Raw genomic sequence first — 10,875 nt, forward strand, 5'->3', positions numbered from 1 at the left:
AAGCTAGGGAGTTCCAGAAAAACATCTACTTCTGCTTCATTGACTATGCTAAAGCCTTTGATTGTGTGGATCACAACAAACTGTGGCAAGTTCTTAAAGAGATGGGAATACCTGACCATCTTATTTGTCTCTTGAGAAACCTAAAACTGGAGCAGTGGCCACAACTGAGGAGCAGGTACTCCAGATCCAAAAGGATCTGGACAGACTATGGAAGTGGGCAGGAGACAGCAGGATGGTGTTTAATGTAGATAAGTGCAAGGTCTTGCACTTGGGGCATAGGAATAGCTGTCATAAGTACAGGTTAGGTGATAAGTGGCTGGAGAGCAGCACTTGTGAAAGGGACCTCAGGATACTGGTTGACTGCAGGCTAAACATGAGTCAGCAGTGTGATGCGGTGGTCAAGAGGGTGAACACCACCCTTGGTTGCATAGCCAGAAGTGTAGCTTCTAGATCAAGAGAGGTATTACTACCACTCTACACGACTCTGGTGCACCTGCAATTGGAGTATTGTGTTCAGTTTTGGGCCCCTCATTACAGAAAGGATATAGCTAGGTTGGAGTCAGTGCAGCATAGGGCCACAAGGTTGGTGGCCGGTTTGCCGGGGATGGGGTATGAGGCGAGACTGAGGGAACTGGGTCTCTTCAGCCTGGAGAAGAGGAGACTCAGAGGGGATATGTTGGCGACATAGAGGTATGTGAGGGGATGTCACATGGAGATGGGTAGAGACCTGTTCTCTTCTGCAGAAGAAGGCAGGACACGCTGCAACGGAGCAAAGCTCAGGGAGCCAAGGTTCCATTTGGATGCCAGGAAGCACTTCCTGACAGTCAGGACCCCGAGGGTGTGGAATGGGCTTCCACGAGAGGTCGTTGAGGCCCCATCGGTGCGGGTGTTCAAGGATAGGCTGGACGTCCACATGGTGGACATGTCGTGAGTGGAGCCGGCTGGTGCCAGAGGTCAGACTAGATAGCCTGGGAGGCCCCTTCTGACTCGCTCTGTTTCTATGTCTCTATGTTTCTATATGTGGGTCAAGAAGCAACAGTGAGAACTAGGCATGGAACCACTGATTGGTTCAAAATTGAGAAAGGAGTTTGGCAAGGCTGTATACTGTCGCCCTGCCTATTTAACTTATATGCAGAGCACATCATGAGAAAGGTGGGGCTAGATGAATCACCAGTTGGAATTAAGATTGCTGGGAGAAATATCAACAACCTCAGATATGCAGATGACACCACTCTAATGGCAGAAAGTGAAGAGGAACTAAAGAGCCTCTTGATGCGGGTGAAGGAGGAGTGTGCAAAAGTTGGCTTGAAACTCAGCATTAAGAAAACTAAGATCATTGCATCCGTCCTCTCACTTCCTGGCAAATAGATGGGGAAGAAATGGAGGTAGTGACAGATTTTATTTTCCTGGGCTCCAAGATCACCGTAGATGGGGACTGCAGCCAAGAAATTAAAAGATGCTTGCTCCTGGGGAGGAAAGCTATGGCAAATCTAGATAGCATATTAAAAAGCAGAGACATCACCCTGCCAACAAAAATGCGTATAGTCAAGGCTATGGTTTTCCCAGTTGCAATGTATGGCTGTGAAAGCTGGACCATAAGGAAGGCTGAGCGCCGAAGGATTGAGGCCTTTGAATTGTGGTGCTGGAGGAGACTCCTGTGACTCTCCTGGACCGCAAGGCGATCAAACCTATCAGTCCTAGAAGAGATCAACCCTGACTGCTCTTTAGAAGGCCAGATACTGAAGATGAAACTCAAATACTTTGGCCACTTAATGAGAAGGAAGGACTCCCTGGAGAAGAGCCTAATGCTGGGAACAATAGATGGCAAAAGAAGAGGGCGGCAGAGGATGAGGTGGCTGGATGGAGTCACTGAAGCGGTTGGTGTGAGCTTAAGTGGACTCCAGGGGATGGTGGAGGACAGGAAGGTCTGGAAGAATGTTGTCCATGGGGTCGCGATGGGTCGGACACGACTTCGCAACTAACAACAACAGCAACAACAACAAACACTAAAAGTGCAGTCTTATGCTACTCCAGACAGAAAAAGGCCTAGATTGCTGGGGCATGCTGGATGTTGTAGGACTTTTTTCTATTTCTATTTCTAACTTGCATAGGATTATACCTTAAAAAAATAGAAGTCCCTAAAATTGTCATAGCCTGCTTTGCTATTTCAGAAGTTCCACAGATTAATAACCTTTAGTTTGTCACAGAATTTAACTCATCATGAGCTGCAGAGCCTGTAGGTACTAGGTTGCATATACCCTGCCCCCCACTTTGTGGTTGTCATGTGTAAGCCAGGCATGGGTGGGTTATGCAAAGTTTAAACAATCTTTGCATAACGGTAAAGCATATAATCAAAATGGGGCCCACGGGAGCTCCACAAGCACCACAGCCTTATCATGGGTGAATTGTGTTGTATGATGTACCCCAGTGATTTGTGCTACTAATGCACATGAAGGTTTTTGTTTTCATTCATTCCATTTCACAAATGAAAACCTGTAAACCCCACTCGGTTCTATAACTTAAGCACTTGTATGGGTGAAGTAGAAGGGTAGCTAAACTGAAAAATGGCTTAGTTTCTCAATGCAGTGCTTTCTGGATGTGCTGGACTACAACTCTCATCAATCCCAGCCAACAAGGACCTTTTTTTTCAGACAAGAATCTGGGGAATAGGGATATGCAAGGTGTTTTCACCTTAAAAAAATCTTTGAATTTATTTCATTATTGATTTGTACAAATCATACTTGTTATATTTTAATTTATACATACTTGGTTTTGTATTTTGAGGATATGTTTGTGTTTTTCCTCCCACTTTTTTATTTTTTGCTTTTCCTGTGACAGGTGGTGGCAGTGGCAGGGGAGATTAAATATGAGCTATGTTTGGCATCTGTTTCTAGCAGCTACCATTTCCCACTCCACCTGCACGACATTCCAGTCATTGGATTATTTTGCAAAAAATGAAAGCAAAAGATATGTCTGCCACCTTTAAAATGGCAGCCTTTGCATACAGCTAACATTTTTGCCTGAATACCCTGGAAAGATATGAGGAGTATTTTAGAAAAAGAAATGACAGCTATCAAGAATTCCTGCTGCATTTAGCACCTGCCATCATCACTGCTGCTGGAGACAGGTAAATCCCTACTCAGTCCTGAATGATATGAGTAGCAGTTCCAAACAATGCCCATATCTATTTGCATCTCTGAACTGAGTGAATGAATCCTAGTTGATTCTTTTTTTTTTTTCTTCATTTATTCTGATACAATTGTACAGCCCTATCAGGACTCCCTGAAGTACTTTAGGAACCCACCTAAGATCAAAAAGATAGACAAACTTTCCTGGAAGACAGCTTGCCCACCATTACTGATATGTGGTAGTCATTGGCTATTGCTGTCCAGACCTTGGGGATCTGGGGGTCTCTTCTAGGCTGCACTCAAGGGGTCCTCATGTGGGGTGAAGTTGAGGCCCCACATTGCACAGGAGCTGAGCACACTCTCTAGTATCCTTTGAGGAAAGTCCAAATGTAAAATTGGAAGTAAAAAAGCCCAAATTCTGGGGCAAATGTGCAGGCCTTCCTCCTCAGATAAGTCAACATGGGGCAAACAGAGGTAGCATTGAGTTGCCCTGCAGGTGGTGGTGCTTCCCTCTGCCCCATATGCCAGCGACCCCCTTTTAGTCCAGTGAACACGTCTGGAGTTTTGAGGGAGCGACAAGGCCTTCTCATAAAATGGCTGCCGCAGGAGGTGCCTACTCACAGAACAGTCATCACAGTGGGCGCAGCCAGCCCTGTTCAGTCCCCAGAAAGTGAAATGGTAACACAAAAGAAAACTAACTTGCCCAGGCACCTAAGCAGAAGGCAGCAGTGAGATGAGCTTCAAAGCACAAAAATTCTCTTTTCAGCCCAAATAAAGAAGGTGGAGGAGGGCCAAATTTCACTTTTCAGCGTGTCAGCCTATCAGCTATATTTTAAAAATTTAATATATATGAAAAAATTAAAATCAGGAGGAGCAAGGAGCATGGGAATGCCAGGGCATTATGTTTGAGATCTTAGCCCTATACTGTCAACCTAGAGTTAATCACTGGAAGGATGGAGTCCATGCAGCATTACTATTCAGTGAAAGCCTTGCTGGCAGAAAAAACAAGGCAATGAAGTATATCTTTGGGTAGTTTATGACCATCTCTCCCTGTGCTGTGTTGCTGGACCCTTAGTTCCAGCGGGTGCCAGGTTCAAGACTCAGAGAGAACATGGCAGGGGATGGGGCTGCAGCAGCGGAGCCAATGGCATGCAGCGGGCTGTACCAGTCCTCATGCGCATGGGAGCTTTGGGAGTGGTGGGACACAGGACAAGGAAATTGGGCAGCAGGACCAGGGGGAGGAGGGGGAGGCAGAGTGTAGCTGGAAGGGAAACAGGGCAGGTGGTGATGGGACCCAAGAGCGGGGTGGTATTGGTACGTTCGGGGTTGAGGTGCAGGCGTGGGGCATGCAGAGAATCTGCCAGGGGTGCCTGTTTTGGGGAGGGCCCGTTCCTGCTTCCGTTGCTTTGCTCGCCGGTTCTGGAACCAAACCTGCCAAGGCAAAGACAGAGCAAATGCATATAGTGAAAGCTATGCCCAGGGAAAAATATTTGAACAGCAGTGGGTACACATAGAAGAAAATTGCCCCAGATAATGTGTAAATTGGTCATCTTGGCCTTTTGGGATTTTCCGGAATCAGGAGTTGAGACAGCAGCAGAAGGCAGGGCATTTGATGATGCGCTCGTTAGGTACATTGGTTGTCTCTGTTCAAGCTGTCTGTCTGTCTCTACCTGGGTACAGCCAATAGAAGGAAATGCTATGGAAGCTCTTGCTTATTTATATATGGCATATTATAGGTAGATAGAGAGGCCAGTGACTTTCATGTCAGCACAGCTCCTCATGCACTGCAGCTTTTCTCCTGAGCTTTCTAGGAACTATCCATGGTGCTGAACACCATGTCCAATTAGGGGTCAGCACCATGGCTAGCTCTTATAAAGCTGGAAAAAAGCTGCTTTGCTCCTAGCATGTAGATTGAATGGAATTGTGGGAAATATGAGGGGCCAAGTGAGGTTTCTTAGAGACTTCCTGGATTTTGCACACTCAGGTGGTTCATTGGCTAATAGTTTTATAAAAATTGGGGGTAAAATGTTGCTGGCCATGTTCAGGCTTTCCTTTGTGTCCTCCCTGGAGCAGTCTCAGTTTCTCAAAGAGTATCAAGGTATCTCTTTACCAATAGAATACACATTCATTAAGGAAATGCCAGCCTTCAAATCCATAGGCTCAACAGAGCAATGAGTAAGATACTGGTTTATTGTGAGGAAATTAAGTTGGAGTTCAAAACATTAAAGGGAAGAATGTGATTCTCAGCTTGGTAAAAAAGAAAACGTTCTTTGTCTTGCAATGGTATAAAGGAGGGTATTCAATCTCAACCCTGTGGGCAAAATCCACCCTTCCTGGGTGCCAGTCCAACCCTCCAGGGTTTCCAGCCAGTTCCTTGGGGCCCATTTCCTCGACCAACAAGTATTTGGTGGTTTCCCAGCTTTTGCACCCCCCCACACACACATTCTAAAAGGTGCCTTTCCTGAGCTGTAAACTAAAATAAGCTGGGATTTTGGCTTTGTCCTCCACTGGGATGTGGCCCTGAGAGCACCTCCAAAATGGCCTCATGCAGGCCATTTTGAATGTGTCCAGTACAACATTAGCCACATTCTCTGGGCTCTCTGGTGCAGGTACCTGAATGCGAGACTCATTGAGTTTGGTGGTCCTAGCCAGCTCCTCCCGACAGAAAATGTCAGGGTAGTGGTTTTTCACAAATGCTGCCTCTAGTTGGTCTAGCTGGTCTTGGCTGAAGGTAGTCCGGTGCCGTCGACGGGCAGGGCTGGCAGCTGTGTGCAGGGAGGAAGGGGCTGCAGGAGAAAGCAGTGAGCCCCCAGCTAGTGCTAGCGCACTGGAGAACTTCTTGTAGAGTGGGCCTTCAACATCTGCAAGGAAACAAGGAGGTCTGCTGATACTCAAATGTTATCTATATTCAGATCTTGAGATTTCCATAACCTCTGTCAAGCCCATGCCCTTGCCAGCTGAACTATTCCAACCCTCCCATCCCAGATTTACTCAACCTCTTTCTCTTTGCTTATATCTTGAAGTGTCCAATTAAAATCAGAACATAGTTCAAGTACTCTGCATGTTCCCTGTGCTTTTTTGAAAAAGCTATTTCTAGAATAGTTGAAACCTGGGACCTATATAAACTAAGCCTGCTTGCAGATAGTTGCTAATTTCTTATTATTACACTACATTGCTTTTCTTCCTCTTGCAAGGAACACATGGCAGCTCATTAGATTTCCTCCTCTCTGGTTTAGCCTCACAGCAACAACCCTGTGAAGTGGATTAGGCTGAGAGTTTGAAACTGGCCCACAGTCGTCCAGTGTACTTCATGGCTGAGTGGGGACCAGAGTCCTAATCTGACATTTTTGTCTCTGCACCACACTGACTTTCATGTTGTTTTCCAATCATGCATGCATAGCACTGAATTCTTGTCCTTTAACTACTAGAGAATCTTGCCTTTTGAGTTTTCACTAGCTATTGCCTACATACATTTCAGAATGTTTGCTTAAGAACTTAAGGACTAGAAACTTTTTTTAAAAATGGGGTAGGAGAGAAGAAAGCTTTTTCCTAGGATGCTACATTCTGTGGCTGATAGAAGTTATTATGATTCTGTGCTGTCTTGATCTGACTGTGGATTGTACGAGGTCTTGGTTGTGTTCCCTGTGACTCATGAGCGCATAAGCTTTTTTTTTTTTGCCCAAAGCCATGTGTGATGTTGGATCAGGGGTCAGGGCTGCTTGCAGATGTACACCCCCCAAAACACACACATGCACACAGTCTTGGGGGTCCTGATGGAGATTGCTCTTCTGTACTGGGAGTAGCAGCAGGGAAAGACTGATCCATGGGAGGGTCTCTGGGAGAGGGAGTAGAAGCTGTGCTTCAGTGTTGCTCTTTTCTCACTGCTGCTATCTGAGAGGAAAGAAGTATTCAGTTCAGGGGGATTGCTTGGCAGGGTAGTGGGGATCCAGGCATCTGTGACTGTGGCCCAATTACACCCTTCAGGGTGGAATATGACTCCTTATCCTTATAGAGATCAAATTTGTGTGTGTGCATGCACACATACTGTATACATACATACATACATGTGAAGGCCCACTGATTCCAGTTTGCATTTATACTTATGCTGTGCCCTTGGATTTTCTTCTGTGCAGCTATCTATGGGTATGTGTTCTTTTCTCTTTTCTCAACACATAGTGGGAACACCCACAATATTTATTCATTTTGATCATCTTCCCCCACAAGGAGTTCTGGGTGCTATATGTGGTACTCTCCCCTAACAACCCCGTGTTGTAAATTAGGCTGAGATAAACTAACAGGCCTAAACTAAGTTATCCATAGCTGAATGTGGATTTGGTTGCAGATTCCCCCCAGTCCAGATTCAGTACCCATTACCTTGGCATCCCAGTATATACATTTATCTGGAAAGAAGCAAAAGACTGTATAAACAGTTTCATACTCTTTTTACTTGGAAGAATACTACTTGGAAATTCTCTCTCCATTGAACCATCTATGCACACACTGCTTAAACAATTATGACTTATTTCTGAGTAAGCGTAATTGGGATTTGGCTATACATCTCTTAGGGCATTTTTACACAAACATCTTATGGATGGGGTTGTAGGGAGAAGGAGGAGGGTGTATGCACCCAATCCAGATAGTTCATAGGGTGTCCTGGGTCTTCTTCAAGATGAGCCCTGCAGGATCTGTCTGAAGGCCTCTCTAGTCCAGCATTCTGTTCACACAGTGGCTGAGCAGATGCTTGTGGGAAACCCACAGGCAGGATGGGAGTGCGACGGGACTCATGATCCTGATGTGCCATGGTATGCCTGCTTGTCTGCCTGCCCAGCAGGTTTGTATATTAGGCATCTGATGAGGTTGCAGGCTCAGTATGGTGGAGACTGATGCAGACAAGATGGTTCTCTCACATCAACCCATGCGGCTTTCAGCAAGCGATACAGTCACTTCTTCTAACTAACACTGTAACTAGCTCGGACTGCCACAGCACCTCTGGTGCATTGCTTTCCAGTGGTGTCTGTTTGCTCACTCAGTGGGCACTCATCAAATGCAGAGAAATTAAATGAGGTACAAACATGGATGAATGAGCCCTAAGAATGGAGCTGGCCCTGTTTCAAGGCTTTTCCAGCAGCAGTGAGAGAAGTGACTTCCCATTGCAGGGTTTAAGGGCTCCTGCCACTGTTCTGGCACAAAAACAGCTCCATGGCCCCTGTTGATTCTGGAAATCCATTGGGACTAGCAAATATTCAGCATATGGGGATTTACATGCTGGATTGTGCATTAATGATACTCTGGTTTGGAGCACACCAGGTGCCTGCAAAATCACATGCACAAATACCTTTTTGCAAGGTCATCTGCCTCTGCAGCTGCTCACCTCTGCAGCTGCTCGTCAGCTCACCTCTGACGACTGTTGTGAAAATAAAAGGGGACAGCCCCATGTAACCCTCACTGAGCTCCTTAAGTAATAGCAAGATGCATTATGTCATTTATACCCTACCTGTTTTCCTCTTATAAGGAACCCAGGGAACCCTGCATGGAGGAAGGGATGCTGCAAGGGCTCTCTTTGGAGCCAAGAAGCTGCAGAGGGAGGCCAGGGACAAGTGGTGCTGCCCCCTTGTCAGTCGCCCCCTCCTAAAGGGAAAGGCTGGAGGAGCGCCAATAAATGCATTTCATGCCATGTGTAGTTTGACCAACTGAGAGCAGGTGAGTTTTGGTTGAGAAACCATTGGAGGAAGGAACATGTTTGATAGGGCCTTCCTCCCTGCACTGTGGGGGCCTCCCAAAGAAATTGCTCAAGAGAAGCAAATTGGTATGAATTAATTTTGTTCATTTTGATCTTGGCAATGAACTAAATGCTTTGGACTACAACTCCTATCATCCCTAACCATCGGCCAGGGTGGCTGGGTCTGCTAGGGGTTGCCATCCAATTCATCTGACAAACTGTGGGTGGCTACCCAATTTAGGTATGCAAAATCTGTGTCACAACTCCTTTTTATTCAGAAAGGTTCTCTTGTTCTACCTCTTCTGCGGGCCTTTTCAATATTCCTGTGCTGGAGAGGACAGCAGCTGGGGAAGCCGGGGACTGTGAGCCTTTTGAGCCATACAAAGCGCCATGATGGTGACAGTGTTTCCCTGCTGCCCCACCGCCACTGCCAATTCCCTCCTACAATCCCTAGGATTAACCGTGGGGAACATGATGCTTCAGCCCCCAGTCTCTTGGAGAACCTGAGATCGTGAGAGCAAGGGGAGCACAATGGACTCACCTGAAAAACTAATTAATTTGGGACCCCACTATGGAGGAACTCGAGCCCCAGGATTGGAGCCAAATGGCTTTCTCATTAATGTGTGTACATCCTGGTGTTTGGGGAGAACCTGTTCCAGGGGATTACTTGCCCTGCCTAGCCTATTTTGGTCTCCCAGTCCTCAGCAGTACACTTTGACTCCTTCAGGGCTTTCATGCAGAAAATGAATTTCCCCTTACCCTGCTTTTGCCCAGGCTGTGGCAAACTTTCCCCTCTTACAGGAGCTTCAGGCCAAAATCACACTGAACGACCTCAGGGCTAAGCACTAGACTTGGGAGTCCTGCATTCAGCAGGCCAGCTGCTCTGTCTTGCAGCAAACAAAGGAGGCCTGGCCCCAGCTCTGCAGAGATTGCCCCACACTAATGCAGCCATCTGAAGAGCACAGTGTGGAGATGCACAAATGCAAGCACCACCCCCTGCTGCTGGTTTCAGGGAACTGCATCTGGGATCACCAGGGAGTCTGTACTAGGCTGGTGATCAGCTTGAGAGAGATGGATAAAAGAGATCAATGACACCACAGGCAGTACCCAGATAAACAACCCTGATATTATTATCTAAACCCCATTTCCCATCTCACAGCCCTAGAATCCATCCATCCATCCATCTAGACTTCTCTCTAAAGCTCAAAGCTTTCCAAAAGTTTTAAACAAAAATTAGTGGAAGGAGAAGACATTGTCCAATTTAACAGAACAGCAAAATATATCACCACTGTATACCTGCTTAGGTCTCAAAAGAAAGTTACAGGTGCTTCTCAACAGCTTTAAAAGTACCTGCCTTCCCTCCAGATCTGTTGGACTACAGCCTCCATCATCCCTAAGCATGGCAAATGGCCCAGTGCTGGCTGGGGGTAAGGAAAGTTGTAGCACAACACACTGGTGGGTGTCACATTGGGGGAGGCTGCTTTAACAGACTGCTAGCTGCTTGCCTCAATGTTTTTCTCCAGGCTCATGTTCAGGCTCTGATATCCTCAACCCAGGAGCCCCTGGCGCAGTGTCCTGTTATTTTCTGCTGTTTTTCCTAGACTGGGTGGCTTCTTCCCCAGCCACCCCACCTGCCCTGTCCTGTTGATCACCCAGTCTAGATGCCCTCACAGTGACCCTGCTGCCTGTAGGCAAAAGTTCTCCAACTTACCAGCTGTGGAGCTAACTGCATCAGGATAGGGGTCGGTGAACCTGGAGCCCTTCCTCTTGCTCGCTCGTTCACTGTCCATCTCTCCTGATCCCTCCTGCGCTTCCCCCTCAAACTTTTAAGCCAGTGTTGACGTCAATCTGTTTCCTCCTGGGTGTGTGTTTGAGTGTATATGTGGGTGGGGGGTGCGGCTTCACCAGTCGCCTCCCACCCTCTGACCTAGAGTGCAGCCTCTCATGGTGGAGACTGCCAGCAGGTGTGGAAAAGGAGGGGGAGAGGTTCAGGTCAGAGGAAGGGGGCCAGGCAAGACCAAGAAGTGT

General features: G+C 46.9%; 1 protein-coding gene across 1 annotated transcript; it reads right to left on the reverse strand.

Annotated features, from left to right (window-relative positions):
* Window positions 1–4,199: 4,199 nt before the first annotated feature.
* LOC123023922 (homeobox protein prophet of Pit-1-like) lies at window positions 4,200–10,637 on the reverse strand. The gene is made up of 3 exons (XM_044431060.1): window positions 10,559–10,637; window positions 5,742–5,989; window positions 4,200–4,559 (listed from the first exon to the last, which is right to left on the reverse strand). The coding sequence occupies exons 1-3, from the start codon at window positions 10,635–10,637 to the stop codon at window positions 4,200–4,202; spliced, it is 687 nt and encodes a 228-aa protein (XP_044286995.1).
* Between the last annotated feature and the right edge of the window lie 238 nt (window positions 10,638–10,875).

This window comes from Varanus komodoensis, unplaced genomic scaffold (assembly GCF_004798865.1).
Source record: "Varanus komodoensis strain SLA01 unplaced genomic scaffold, ASM479886v1 scaffold22, whole genome shotgun sequence".
Taxonomy (NCBI): Eukaryota; Metazoa; Chordata; class Lepidosauria; order Squamata; family Varanidae; genus Varanus; species Varanus komodoensis.